This window comes from Dipodomys merriami, unplaced genomic scaffold (assembly GCF_024711535.1).
Source record: "Dipodomys merriami isolate MVZ:Mamm:240054 unplaced genomic scaffold, mDipMer1.0.p SCAF_142, whole genome shotgun sequence".
Classification (NCBI taxonomy): Eukaryota; Metazoa; Chordata; class Mammalia; order Rodentia; family Heteromyidae; genus Dipodomys; species Dipodomys merriami.
The window spans coordinates 2,212,875-2,227,502 of NW_027202738.1; the positions used below are offsets into that span (position 1 = coordinate 2,212,875).

General features: G+C 62.0%; 1 protein-coding gene across 14 annotated transcripts in view; it reads right to left on the bottom strand.

Annotated features, from left to right (window-relative positions):
* Positions 1-2,075: 2,075 nt before the first annotated feature.
* The window catches only part of LOC138826396 (homeobox protein cut-like 2), a 125,430-nt gene continuing 112,877 nt past the window's right edge, over positions 2,076-14,628 (bottom strand). For 11 of the 14 annotated variants that reach the window (XM_070021524.1, XM_070021521.1, XM_070021514.1 and 8 more), the window contains 8 exons: positions 13,540-14,175; positions 12,298-12,399; positions 9,910-10,598; positions 9,520-9,679; positions 8,502-8,768; positions 7,409-7,597; positions 6,536-6,809; positions 2,076-4,913 (listed from right to left, as the gene is read on the bottom strand). In XM_070021524.1, the coding sequence (XP_069877625.1) occupies positions 4,178-4,913; positions 6,536-6,809; positions 7,409-7,597; positions 8,502-8,768; positions 9,520-9,679; positions 9,910-10,598; positions 12,298-12,399; positions 13,540-14,175 (3,053 nt within the window). In that variant the 3' untranslated portion in view covers positions 2,076-4,177. The remainder of the gene's footprint in view (positions 4,914-6,535; positions 6,810-7,408; positions 7,598-8,501; positions 8,769-9,519; positions 9,680-9,909; positions 10,599-12,297; positions 12,400-13,539; positions 14,176-14,628) is intronic. The other 3 variants (XR_011371700.1, XR_011371701.1, XR_011371699.1) reach the window with 3 other exon arrangements.

The following is a 14,628-nucleotide window of genomic DNA, read 5'->3' on the forward strand; positions in this document are numbered from 1 at the left end:
GCAGGAGAATCCCAAGATCAAGGCCTTAGACTGGGGCCACCACAGAGCACGAGTGGCTCTTCTCCTGATTGTGTGGCCCTGTGCAAGTTGAGAAGGGCAAGCCTGCATCCATTGGTGATGTCTGCAGTGGGCACCTGCGTGCCTGGGCCCAGCTCTCAGACTTGCTGCATCCATTGGTGATGTCTGCAGTGGGCACCTGCGTGCCTGGGCTCAGTTCTCAGACTTGCTGGGCTGATGGGTTCCACAAAAGAGAAGGGCCTGGCCACAAGGGAACCACCCATGGTGGACTAGGTTCCAAGCCTTCCTAGTGTGGGACTGTGGCATGGGCCCCAGGTCTCCCTGGCAGCCTGGAAAAATCAGTGTATTCAGGAAGCTGTGGATTTAGGGTGAGGGAAGTATAAGACCGCGTGTGGAAGGAATGGAAACTTCTGAGGTCAGAAACTGGGGGTGCCTCCCCTCTGGGACTGAAGCTGATGGGTGGGGGTGGGGAAGCGGCTGTCACACCGGCACCCCTGCCACCATTAGGGCACAGGATGGGGAAACAGCAGGAGGCAGCTCAGGGGAGTTCTGGGGGGACACTAGTCAGGTGGGCACACGGCTTACGCTCAGCGTCCATCCAACCCCCCCTCAAGTCCTTCCAGGCTGTCTCCTGGTTGGCTTCAGGGGGCTTGCAGCCACCAAGCCCCCTTTGGAGCTGTTTCTGTGTGTCTGATGACAGGTGCAGGCGGAACCTGCCGGATTCAGTTGGGACGAAGGGCCAGGCCTATGACCCAGAATGGAGAGCCACTCCCCGGAAACCCGCCCCCTGCCCGAATGCTACCCCTCATGGGTGACATGCTCCCAGGAGACAGAGGTCTTGCCCCCTATCCGCCGTGCCCCCAGCCCCTGCCCAGTGCCGAGGGTCGGGCATCCGGAGGGGCCATTCTACGAGTCAGACGGCCCAGCCTCTGCAGGGAGGATCACTTGCTGAGGACCTGACACAGCCATCCTGGGGTGCGAGGGCGGTTTAGACCACGTGTCTGGGCCTGGTCACAGTGAGGGTCATTTTATCACCACAAGCCCCACCACAGAGCCACTGGAAACTGCGCTGCCACAGGCCCAGCGCCCCTCCTCACCCTCAGCCTGGGGCGATGAGGAAACCGGGGTCCATGCTCCACGTCTGGAGGGAAGCCAGCCCGCGCCACCCAGCGGAGCGCACGGCGGGGCAGGCTGCTCCGAGCGCCCACGCCTGTGGGCACCGATGAGAGTGGGCGCGGGTCCAGCCAGCCACCCACGTCACCCCACCCCACCCACCCCCGCTGCGCACCACACAGGCGGCTCCCAAGGCTGCCTCCTTCCCCGCATGGGTGTTGCCTCAGCTGTTTTTGCTCAAAGCTAGTGCTGTACCCCTTGAGCCACAGCGCCACTTCCTGCTTTTTGGTGGTGAATTGGAGGTATGAATCTCACAGGGCCAATGGCTCACGCCTGTAATCCCAGCTACTCAGGAGACTCAGATCTGAGAGCCCCAGGGTGGGCAAAAACAAACAAAACCCATTTTGCTTTGTTTTCCCAACAGGGTCTTGAATTTTCTCGTGCGCAGGCGGGTGGACCTGGACTGTGATCCTCCTGTCTATCCATGCCAGTGTAGTTGGGAGGACAGCGCGAGCCAGCGAGCAAGGCGGCGGCACCCGCCAGTGCTGGAGAGGAGGCCTGGGGAGCGTTCTGCCCAGGCGGCCTCCTGCTCTCAGCTGCCCTGGGAGAGGGAAAACCCTTCTGTTGAAAACAAAAAAACAAAGCAGTTTTGAGCTCAGTATTGGTGGCTCACACAACCCTAGCTACTCAGGAAGCTGAGATCTGGAAGATCGCCGTTCAAAGCCAGCCCGGACAGAAAAGCCTAAGGCACTTCATCTGCAGCACACCGGGCAAAAGCAGGACTCCATTTCTGGCTCAAGTAGAAGAGCTCCAGTCATAAACGAGCAAGCTGAAGGACAAGGTCCTGAGTTCATGCCTTAGTACTCATCAAAACAAAAACAAAGAGCCCCAGGGGCCCCCTGGATTTCCCACTGTAGGACAGAGGGGCAGACACTCATGATTATTATACAATTCTGTATTTAGTGACTTGTGTACAGAATGTATTTCTTTTAAAATTTTAAACAAAGTTCATCAATCTCTCATAGAAAGCTTGGTGTGTGTGTGTGTGTGTGTGTGTGTGTGTGTGTGTGTGTGCGTGTGTGTGTGCGTGTTGTGTGTGTGTGTTCTTTTACCGTTGCAGGGGGTGAAGGAGGAAGTTGTTCCTGGGTCTTGAGGCTTTAGGTGCAGTAGCAGGATTCCGTTCTGGGTTCCAAAGACGAGACGAAGTGCTGGTCAAATCCCGCTGCTCTAAAACCACAGGGACGGCTCCAAGTTCGAGTCTGGCGGAGGTGTGGATTCCTGCACTCTCCCTTGGGTGTCTCCCGGCAAGAGGGTAGTGGTGGCCGAAAGATGTTCCATTTGTTCCAGATCGGAGGAGGATGCGTGAGGTCTGGTCACTGTTCCCTGCTGTTGGAATATAAAAATACCTTCATCTGGATAAAAATGCGTGCAGCGCAAACTTGGATGTGCAGCCTGGCGCGCAGAGGCAGAGTTCGGTGTGGACGGCAGCCTGGGCCTGGTGCGCGAGTTGGTGTTTCTGGAATGTTCCTCATCTGTCTCTCTCTGCTAGCCAAGTTTTGCCCGTGTGGTTTGGAAGTGTCCCCTGCGAGGTCAGCCGCATGTCACCCAGCTGTCTTCCCGCAGAGCTGCGTGAGCGCCAGTCCTGGGACTTGAACCCAGGGCCTGGCTGCTGGCCCTGAGCTTTTTCCACTCAAGGCTGGTGCTCTACTACTTGAGCCATAACTCCACTTCTGGCTTTCTGCTGGTTAATTGGAGATTAGAATCACATGGACTTTCCTGGGGCTGGCTTTGAACTGTGATCCTTAGATCTCAACCTCCTGAGTGGCTGGGACTACAGGCGTGAGCCACTGGTGCCTGGCTCTCCACAGAATTTTGATGAGAGAGAAAGAGAGAGAGAGAAAAAGAGAGAGAGTCATCAACCAATATGGTGGCTGTGCCTTCACCCCTCAAACCTGTGTGGGACACATGGGAAGAAGCTCCCCCGGGGCCGGAGGCTGAGGCCTGCCCCTCCCCCCGGGGCTCTTGGGGCTTGGGAGCTGCAAGAAGATCCAAGGGGATGAGGCTCTGGCCTCCAGAATTTGAGATTTGGTGCTGGGTGCTAACCCTCACTGGAACCTTCTAGAAACACAAGGAGCAAAGGGGATGGCCGGGATTCTCTGGGATGCCCCGGCTTGTATGTACCAGTGGACAAACTTGCCAGTGCAGCTATGGCCGGGCTGGGAGGTGGAGCTGCTCAGGCTCACGTGGCACACTCGGCGCCGGTCCAGCTTCACGGGCTGGACACGCACCGTGCACTCCTGGTGGCCGCAGGCCCGGGGCGCCAGCACCGTGAGCAGCAGTTTGTCTTGCACCATTCCCGCTGGGAACGGCCCCATCTCTACTTGCTGCACCAGGACGGCACATCCTGTCATGGAGATTGTAGACCACCAGCACGGGACGCGCCCTCAGCGACACAAAGGTTTCGTTTAGAGTCTTTTGGACTTTCTCTCTTCCGGCAAGGCTTTCTGGAACAGCAGGAACGACGCCAGGGTCTCACAGACACGCGTGGTCACCCAGAACCCGCGACTCAAAGGTGATGGACATGTGGTGAGTCTCAGTGTTTGGTGATGGCTTTGAACAATTGTCTTTCCTTAATCTCATCTAGTGGCAAAACAAAAACCAAAAAAAAGACACAGCTTCAGTGTGCGCTTTTCCCACCGTTGTGACACCGTCCTGATGCCTAATTCTCTGTGATATCAAAACAGCATTGGCTGGGAATAAAGCCCAAAGGATCCTTTATTAAAATAGCTAAAAGAGGTCTATAAATATCTGTTTTTCGGAAAGAGTCTGGAGTTCTCTGGTGAGCGTGTGGTGGGTGGGTCCTGCCTCCCAAGTGGGGCTCAGGGCGGGGATGGGGGGGGTCCTCAGCCCTCCCAGGGGGCACTGCTCCCCCTGCCCCACGATCGCTCCCCATCATCCGACGAGAGGAACGCAGAGGGAGCAGGGTGGCCTTGGCATCTGGAGGTCGGAGGTCAGAGGGCGGAGGCCGTCCCCGCCCAGGCCAGGCTCAGAACTCCCACTCCAGGGCCTCGTCCCGGTTGGCGGCCTTCTCCAGCCGGTAGATGATGCTGTTCAAGTTGGCCATCTTCTCATGCCGCCGCTGCAAGTTGGGGTTCACCTTGGCACTGGCCGTGGGGCTGGCACTGGGTGCGCTGGCAGGCGGGGCGCTGGGGGGGGAGGGCAGGGGGCCCGAGGACGAGGGGACGGGGGACACGGGGGACACGGAGGCCGCGCCGAGGCCCGGCGAGGAGGCCGTGGAGGGCGGGGTGGGAGGCTCCTCCAGGCTGCCGCGGGACGACTCGGACTCCAGGGCGGGCGGCCGCGGCCCGGCCTGGCCCTCGTGGCAGGGGTGTTGCCAAGGGCAGTCTGGGGGGAGCCCCGCGGGAAGGAGGGGTCCCAGCGCCCCTTTAGGGAGCTCCTCGCTGCCCGGAGGGTCCGCGTGCTCCTCTTTGGGGGCAGTACGGGCTGGGTCCGGCTCCCCCAAGTCCTGGGGCTCACAGCCCCCCTCCTCCTCGGTCCGCTCCTGCTTGACCCTCACGCGGGCCCCGTCCGGGGCGGGCAGGGGTGCGGCCCCGGCCCTGCAGGCCTGCAGCTCGCTCAGCTCTGGCTTCTGCTCCTCGGCCTCCGACGTGGGGCTCCTCGGGGTGGGGTCTGGGGGGCCGTGGCGGGGCGGCCGGGCGCCGGGGTCCAGCTCGGGCTCATCCTGGGCTCCTTCCACCAGCGTCTCCCTGCGCATCCTGGACCTGGGACAGAGACGGGCGTGAGCGCCGCGGCCTGGCTGTGCTCAGGCCGAGCTGTGTGGGGCTCTTCCTCTGCCATGCCCAGCGCACAGCAAGCTCTGCAAACTCCTACCCACCCCAATGCATGTCCTGCAACTCACATCTGGAGAATACAAACTCCTATCCATCCTCAAAACCCAGCTTAAATGCTGCTTCTTGTGCAATAGGTTCCTTAGGCAGAATTTCCTTCCCCTAACCCCCAGCCCCTATTCCTTGTCTCGGGCTGACCATTGGGCCCAGGGGAACGATCTACGTGGCCACGAGGGAAGGGGCTGGTGGGATCTATGTCTTTTTCTTTTTGGCAGACTCTAGTCTCAGCCACAGTGTACCCTGTGCTTAACACCTGCGCTTATTTCACTTGACCTAGGTCGAGTGCTCTGTAAATGCAGAGGAGACTCAGAGAGGGAAGTGACCTGCCCAAGGCCACACAGCCCAGCTTCACCTCAGGTCTGCGCAGTGCCAATGCCCAGGCTGAGCACCCCCAGTGTCTGGCCTCCCGCCCCACCCCAGCCCCACTTTTCTACTTCCCAGAGGTCAAGACTTTCATTCTGCCACTGGGCTGGATGGGGGCTGCCCCTCTCTGTACCGCATGGTGCTTGGTGGTGCTTAGCCTGGTCTCTCCCTGGAGCTGGCTGGGCCCAGGGCGGACTGGGGCAGTCAGGACAGGAGACCACAGCCCTTGGCAAGCGGGGCGGGCCAGGGAGATGAGGCTTTCCTTGGCCTCAGGAGTGGGGGACCCCAAGCCAGTGAGGCGCCTGCTGGATGATTAGAGTTTTTCTTTTGGTCGGTCGTGGGGCTTGAACTCTGGGCCTGGGCGCTGTCCCTGCGCTCTTCAGCTCAAGGCGAGCGCTCTACCACTTGAGCCACAGCGCCACTTCTGGTTTTCTGTTGGTTCATTGGAGATAGGAGTCTCAGGGACTTTCCTGCCCCAGCTGGCTTTGAACCACGATCCTCAGGTCTCAGCCTCCTGAGTAGCTAGGGTTACAGGCATGAGCTGGGACCCCCCCACACACACACTTTGTCGGTTTATAAATGCCCTATTTATCTCGCAGCCTGTTTGCGTCACGCGCTCTTCCCTCATCTCCTGGTCCCCTCTAGGGGCAGCCGTAGGGCGGGCTGGATGGTGGCCAGTGGCGCTGTGTGGACATCTTGTGTGGATGGGTGGTCGGCACCTCTGTGGGACACAGGCTGGCCCGGTTTTCCTGAGTCTAATCTCCCTGCCCTCCCGCACCTCCCCCCTGCGATTCCTTGCCCCCCTTCTGCAATTCCATGCCCCTCCCCTCCCCGATCCCGTGGGGGCCCCCCGCGATCACATGCTCCCCTCATGATCCCACACCCCCTCGTGATCCCGTGGGCCCCCCCACGATCCCGCACCCCCCCACTGCAATCCCATGCCTCTCCCCCCCACGATCCTGTGGGGGGCCGTGATCCCGTGGGCTCCCCCTATGATCTCGTGCTCCCCGCCATGATCCCACACCCCACCTCGCAATCCTGTAGGCCCCCCACGATCCCACAGGCTCCCCCTCATGATCCCACGCCCCCCTCACGATCCCCTCCCCCCCCTCCATGATCCTGCGCCCCCCCACCTGTAGTTATGGAACCAGTTGATGACGGTGTTGGTCTTGAGCTTGAGCTGGAAGGACAGCAGCTCGATGGTCTGCTGCGAGGGGTAGGGCTCCAGCTGGTAGGCCTGGCGCAGCGCCTCCCTCTCCTCGGGCGCCAGCACCACCCGGGGCTTCTTCACCTGCAGCAGGCTCAGCTCCAGCGGCGGCGGGCACGGGCTGGGGCACTCAGAGCGCGTGGCCGGGGACTCGCGGTCCGAGCCGGGGCTGATGAGCCCATAGCGGCGCTTCAGGTAGGCTGGCGGGGAGGGAGGGAGGCTGAGGGGCCCCCGCGCACCCCATCTGCTGCTCTGGGGGATGGGGAAGCCTGGAGGGCGATGGCCAGCCAGCCCTCACCCTCAATGACCCTCTGGTGGGCTCCCCACTCCTCTCCCACCCCCTCCACTGGACCGCCAGCCTGCTGGCTGTGGGGAGCCCCAGGGCAGGGCACATCTTGGCCCCAATCACGAAGGAACACAAAAAAGCACTGCTCTGGTTTGCCGCCTCCCCTCCCCTGTTCTGTGGGGCCCTGTAAGGGGTGGAGCCTGGCCTTCAGGGCATGGAGGCGGGCCTTTGAGGGGCCCCTGGGGCCTCAATCCCTTCCTCACCCCATCTGCGGGGCAGTCCTGCCCTCTGCTGGTAGGTGTCTGGATAGCAGGCAGCGAGGGTGACAAGGCCGTGGGGGGGGCGTGTGTGTGTGTGTGTGTGCGTGCGTGCGTGCGTGCGTGTGTGCGTGCGTGTGTGTGTGTATGTGTGTGACAGAGGTGGGGGTGGCTGTCTCAATCACCCAGTTCTTTGGGAGCGCGACTTCCGGCCGTCCTGTGCCGGCTGGGCCCTGGCGCGCTGCGCCCCCCTTACCTTTCTTCTCCAGCTTCTTCATGTCCCGCAGCTTGTCCACGTTGTGAGGGTCGCTGAGCCACAGCTGCATGCGGACGAACGGCTCCCGGCCCTTCAGGCTCAGCTTGTGCCAGGGCTTGGGCCGGGACAGCAGGTCTGACACGGAGCCCTGCGTGAGCCCCAGGATGCTCTCTCCAAACAGCCGCTGCCCTGGGGATGGGGGGCGGGGGCCGTCACACAGGCTGCGGGGGGGGGCAGGGACGGGGGGCCTCACTTGGGGCGCTGGGAACGTTCTGCAGCCTGGGCAGGGGCTGGACGGCGGCCAGCAGCGCCTGCCACCTTCACAGCTCCTCAACTCTAGGGAATTCCTAAATAAAAATGACTGGCAAACTTCACAGCCACAACCTTGATCGTGTGGCTCTGGAGTAAGCGGGGAGATTCTTGCAGTTGTCCGCGGCCTTCCTGACCCAGCAATCTGCTGGCCGCCTGCAGCCCGAGGCGCCTGGCTTCTCAGAGCTTTTTTTTTTTTTGCCAGTCCTAGGGCTTGAACTCAGGGCCTGGGCGCTGTCCCTGAGCTGCTTCTGCTCAAAGCACTCTACCCCTTGAGCCACAGCACCACTTCTGGCTCTTTCCGCGTATGTGGTACTGACGAATTGGGCCCAGGGCTTCACACATGCTAGGTAAGAACTCTACCACGAAGCCACCTTCCCTGCTCTCCAAAACTCTTTTAAAAGCCAGAAGTAGAGCTGTAGCTCAAGAAGTAGAGGGCTAACCTCCAGTAAAGGAAGTTCATGGATAGTGCCCAGGCCCTGAGTGCTAGTCCCAAGACTAGTACGTACGTACGTACACACACACACACACACACACACACACGCACGCACACACACACACACACACACACACACCCTTCTCCTGCTTCAGCCTCCTAAGAACTGGGATTATAGGTGTGCACTACCATGCCCAGGCACCAAGGCTGACCGGCTGGCACTCTGGGCTGGATTCAAGGGCCTGGGGACTCCCCTCCCTCAGCCCCCACGCCCACCCCTGACACTCTCCTTGAGGCTGGTGGGAGTTGGGCAGGCAGGGGCAGCTTCCCTGACCCTGGGCCGCATACCTAGGTTGTTGTCTGTCAGCACCTCCTTGACCCTCTTGGTGATGGAGTATGTGTCCAGCTCGGGGGACATGGCCACAATTTCCTGGATGCCCCCTACGGCCTGGCCGGAGTATGTTTTCCCGGTGGGTGTGGTGCCCGGGCGCGCCTCAGGCTGCTGGTTTTCCTTGCTGCTCTCCAGAGAGAGGCTCAGGGGCTCTGGGGAGCTCTTCTCTGGCCCCGTGGGGCTTGGGGGTGGCGATGGTGAAGACCTTAGCTCCAGGGGACTGGCTGTGGACCACAGAGACAGAGGGTGGTCACCCCCTGCAAGGAAGGGACCCACCCTGGGGACACTTCCAGGTGCCCTGCATCTCCCTGGGGAGACTGGGCATCTCAGTCACTCACGGTGGCAATCCCTTAACCAAGAGACCAGAGTTACTATCACTAAGCCTGGCACCACCACCAGTGGCTCACACCTGTAATCCCAGCTCCTTAGGAGGCTGAGATCTGAGGATCACAGTTCAAAGCCAGCCTGGGCAGGAAAGCCTATGAGACTCCATTCAACCAAGAAAGCCAGAAGTGGCGCTGTGCCCGCCTTGAGCGGAAAAGGCTGAGTGAGAGACTGCGCAGACTGGGTGGCCTGCGCTAGGCCACAGGGTGTGCGCTGGGGGCCGCCAGGGCCCCGCAGAGCAGGAGGAAGCCAGGGTACCCGAGCTCCAGGGCACTCTCTGGGGCGGTTTCCTCACCCTACAAAGCTCAGCCCGCCACCCCTCCTGAGGAATGGGTGTCGGGTGGGGGGCAGAGGGGAGGGCGGGGCGCTCTGTGCTGGGTGCTGAACCTGTGCAGCTGAGACCAACCAGACCCTGTGTGTGGCAGGGCCCCTCATTCACTGGTGGGCAAAGCTGGGGCATGGGGTGTCTTCTGCTGGCCGCTGTCCTTTGAGGAGGGATGAGCGCAGGGAGGTGGTGGGGGCCGGGTCCCCAGGGCGGCAGCCACGGGGGAGGGGACCCTGCGGGACTGCAAGCCCCAGGGGTGCGCTCACCCTGGGCGGCGCTGGGCGGCTGAGCCCCCGCCTGGCCCAGCTGGTCTGACAGCCACAGCTGCATGCGGATGAACGGCTCCCGGCCCTTCTGCGTCAGCTTGCTCCAGGGCTTTGGCCGGGACAGCATGTCGCTCACGCTGCCCTGCGACAGGCCCAGCACCTGGGGGCACAGGAGAGTAGACAGGTAAAGGGAGAGGAAAGAGGACAGGTGAGGGGGCAGGTGGATGGACAGGTGAGGGGGCAGGTAAGGGGAGAAGGGAGGACAGGTGAAGGGACAGGTGGACAGGTAAGGGGACAGGAGAGCAGTCAGGTCAAGGGGGCAGGTGAGTGGAGCTCAGGACTTGGAGGTAGGTGGGTGGGATGGGGTGTGCCCGCCTCCCGCGCCGCCACCTTCTCCCCGAAGACCCGCTGGCAGATGCCGTTCTTGGCCAGCTTCTCCTTGACCCTGCGCGTGAGGCCGGGCGTGTCCACCTCGCGGTACATGTACAGCTCGTACTGCTCGGGCGTCAGCGGCGGCACCGTGGGGCGCAGCGCGCGCGGCGCGAAGGGCGGGAACGGGGCGCGCGTGCCGCCCGGCGTGCCGCCCGGCGCCTCGGCGGCCTCGGCCTTGAGCTCGGGCCGCGTCTCGTCCTCGGCCTCGTCGTCGGGTTCGTCACGGTCGCCGGCGCGGGCCCCGCGGGCCCCGGGCGGCCCCGAGGCGGACGAGGCGGAGGAGGGCGCGGGCGAGGCGGGCGCGCGGCCCGGCGCCCAGGGCGGCTCCAGGCAGCAGGCGGCGTCGCCGATCTCGGACTTGACCCGGCGGATGATGCTCTGCACGAAAGCGGCGGGCGACAGCGCGGGCCGCGGCGCGGGGCCGCCCTCCTCCAGCTTCACGGCGGGCGCGGGCGGCTCGGGCCCCGGCTCGGGCTCCGGCGGCGACGCCGCGGGCCGCCGCGCGCCCTCCAGCTCCAGCAGCGCCCGCTGCTGCGCCTGCATCTCCCGCCGCGCGCGCTCCAGGATGCCGCGGATGGCCGCCTCGGACGTGCTGCCCGCCGCCGCCGCCGCCGCCGCGGGGCCCGCCGCCGCCGCGCCCGGCTCGCCTGCGGACCGCACGGGCCGGGTCAGGACGCGGGACCCCGCAACCCCGCCACCCCGCCGTCCCGACTCGGGCCTCAGCCCCGACAGCTGGGCGACCTGACCGGCTAGAGCGTGCGTGTGCGTGCACGTGTGTGAGTGTGGGCACGTGTGTGCGCGTGAGTGTGCGCAGGCACCAGTACTGGGGCTTGAACTCAGGGCCTCGGGTTCTTGCTCGTTTTTTTCACTCAAGGCTGGTGCTCTACCAGTTGCGACACCCCTCTAGTTTATGTGCTAGTCTTGGGGCTTGAACCCTGGGCCTGGGCGCTGTCCCTCAGCTCTTCAGCTCAAGGCCAGTGCTCTACCGCTTAGGCCACAGCACAACTTCCAGATTTCTGGTGGTTCATTGGAGATCAGAGTCTCACAGACTTTCCTGCCCGGGCTGGCTTTGAACTGAGATCCTCAGATCTCAACCTCCTGAGCAGCTAGGAGGACAGGCGTGAGCCACTGGTGCCTGGCTAGAGCACGAATCTTAAGAACACAAGACAGGGCAAAAAAGCAAGTCCGCGAAGAAGACACACGAAGTGTCCAAGCAAGCAAAATAACCAGTGTCATTTACTGAAAAAACCATTTCAACAAACTGCAAACGAATGGAGAAATAGGAAAAACAGAGTACGCTGTGGGGGGTCTGGGGCCCTGGGTGTTTTCCAGCCTCGGAGGTTCAGCGTGCCACATGAATAAGTGAATGGAGAAGGAGTAAATACATCCACGCACTCCCAGGGGGCTGTGCATGACACTCTACTACAATGTGTCATGAACCAAGGACAGCTGACCTGTTCTCCCCCCTTCCTCCCCCCCACCTGTGACAGGTACCCCCTCCTCTCCTGAGAAGGGCCCTTCCTCCTGCATGGGTGGGGACAGTTTTCCTGGCCTCTACTAAGTCTGGGCCCTGGGTCATCCCACAACACCGCACATGTGCTCCATGCAGCCACCAGGGGGCAGAAGACCCCAAGGAGAGGTGGGGATCATCCTCGCTCAACCTCCTGGCTCCAGCTCAGGAGCTGTGCTGGGCTGCGCTGGGCTGGGACTGCAGCTCTCAGATCCAAGGGAGGGACAGCGCAGGCCGGGGGGAGAGGAGTCATGCCCGTCATTTTTGCTGTCACTATTTCTGCAGCACCTTCTACGTGCCGGCTCCTGCCTGCCTCTGCTCTCACTAGATCTCCACACAGTGCCAACACGCTCTCCATCTTAAAGATGAGTGGACAGAGGCACAGAGAGGCTACGTAACATGTCCAAGATCACACAAACCACAGAGCCAGCAGTCGTGACCAGTCTGTCTGGTTGCCATGATCACGACAGGTGACTTCTGGGAACCGATCCATGTGGACCCGGTAGAGGGCTTCCTGGAGGAGGTGGCTCACCAGCGAGTAGGAAGGTGTAAGCAGGAGTCTGGGGAAGGCAGAGGCTCTGCCCTGGGGGGGGAGGGGGGAGGGGGGTGCTGGCTGGGATGATAGTGGGTTCGTGTTAGACAGAAGGGGCAGGAAGATGATATTTAATCGTGAAGGCAGCAGGGACCGAGGCCAGTATCTGAGCGGTGGCATGCACGCTTTGTGCTTGTGGAAGCTCTGGCACATGGCACACTTAGGATTTCTGGAATGGACTAAAAGTGGGCGAGGCGCTGCCCCTCCCTAGTCCAAGGCGCTGGGGGCCTCAGCCGGTACTCACCCCCTTTCTGAGACTCAATCTCCTTCTTGGCCTGCTCCAGAATGCTCTTGATGGCATCGTCTGAGCCTGTCTCCGGCGTGCGGATTCTTGGAGTGATGCTGCCTGGGAAGGCAAGAAGGCCTTGGTCCCAACTTCAGGCTGGCCTCGGCCTGCCTCCCGAGGGGCAGGAGGCCAAGGGGTGCATGCCCCCACACCCCCGCTTACTTTGAATTAAAAATAAAACAGGGACTGGGGATGTGGCTTAGTGGTAGAGCGCTTGCCCAGCATGCACAGGGCCCTGGGTTTGATTCCCAAGTACCACATACACAGGAAAAGCTGGAAGTGGCACTGTGGCTCAAGTGGTACAGTGCGGGCTTTGAGCAAAAGAAGCTCAGGGATAGTGCTCAGGCTCCGAGTTCAAGTCCCAGGACTGGCAAAAAGTAAAAATAAATAAATAAAATAAATAGCTGGGAACCAGTGGCTCACGCCTGTCATCCCAGCTACTTACGAGGCTGAGATCTGAGGACTGTAGTTCAAAGCCAAACCAGGCAGGAAAGCCTGTGAAACCCTTATCTAATTAACCAGCAAAAAGCCAGAAGTGGATCCACAGGTCAAGTGGTAGAACGCCAGCCTTGAGTGAAGAAGTTCACAGACAGCACCCAGGGCCTGAGTTCAAGTCCCAGCAATGGCATACGTGTGCGCATGCACGCATAATAAAATGACAGGCTTGAGCCACCAGCACTTTGCTGGAATCTTAGCTACTCAGAAGGCCGAAATCTGAGGATGATAGTTCAAAGACAGCCTGGGTGGCAAAGTCCATGAGACTCTGATCCCCAATGAACTACCCAAAAGGCCAGAAATGGAGCTGTGGCTCAAGTGGTAGAGCGCTAGCCTTGAGCGTAAACGCCCAGGAACAGCGCCCAGGACCACACAGTTCAAGCTCTGAGACTGGCACCAAAAAAAAAAAAAAAAAAAGATAAAACGGACAGCCAGGAGGAGGGCAGAGAGGACAGACAGACGGCAGCACCGCACTCAGGGTAGTGTCATTGTCTCCCTTGGAGGCTGCTCTGTGGGGAAACCGAGGGCTGCGGCGAGCGTGACTGTGAGGCACCCTGACTGCCCAGGCCATCTCACCTGTGGGAAACTGAGGCTCAAAGGACAGACCCAGCCTCTTGGTCGGTCAGCAGCATGGGCAGAGGGCAGGGCGGCGGGGTGCGGGGGGGGGGGGAGCGTGTGGGGTGCGGGGCGCGTGCAGCGGCTCACCTCGCTGCCGCACCTGGACGGTCCTGAGGGCCAGCACGTTCTGCTCGTTGGACAGGAAGTGCTTCATCTTGAGGAAGGGCTCCTTGCCCTTCACTGTGAGCTTGCGCCAGGGCTTGGGCCTGGCCAGGATCTCGCTCACCGAGCCCTGGGACAGGCCCAGCACGTAATGGCCGAACACGCGCTGCCCGATGTTGTGCTTGAGCAGCTGCTCCTTCACCTGGAAGGCAATGTCCGCCGTGTCCAGCTGCTCCTCCTCCGCCGCAGGCCCGGCTCCATCGGCCGGCTCGGGGGCTCCAGCGGGCTCCGGCCCGGGCACCGGGGTGGCGGGGGCCGGGGGGGGCTTGGCGCTGTAGAAGGCTGTGGGGAACACCAGCAGGCCGCCGGCCTCCCCCTTGAAGGCGGCCGGGGAGGGGACGGGCTTGGGCAGCAGCGGGTCCCCTGACGCCAGGCCGGGGAAGGGAGACAGCGAGAAAGTCCGCGCGCCATCGGGGCCCAGCAGGGGCTGCCCGGGGCTGGGTGACAGGGGGTCCTCGGGGCCTGGTGGAGGGGGCAGCTCCTGTGGCGGGGGGAGCGGGGGGTACGGGGCCTCCGTGCCCAGCGAGCACTTGATGGAGTCGTCTTCAGAGGGATCCTCCTCTAGAACGCCAGGGGATGGACAGACGGACACAGAGGGGGCAGAGCGACGGGGAGTTGGGGGGAGACACAGAGAGAGAATGAGTTGGGGGGGGACCGAGAGACAGGGAAGAGGAGGGACAGAAGCTCAGAGAGGGAGGGGAGAGGGAGGGGGCGGGGAGGGCTATAGGTCTATGACCACCATTGCTGGCAGTTGGTCCCCCCATTCTCCAGCCCTGCATCCAGAGCCCCCCACAACAGGGTGCTTAACCCCCACAGCTGCTGTGGGCACTGCACGTGGCCCAGGGCAGGGAACAGCAACCACCCCACCCCGGCGCTGCGCTGTGCCTACCCGGGGACCCCCTCCCTCACGCAGCACCCCCGTCACCCCACTTTATAGGTGAGGAAACACAGGCAGCAAAAGAGTCTTGGACAAGTCGCGAGGCTGGAAGGCAATGGGGCCCCTACAGGGAGCAG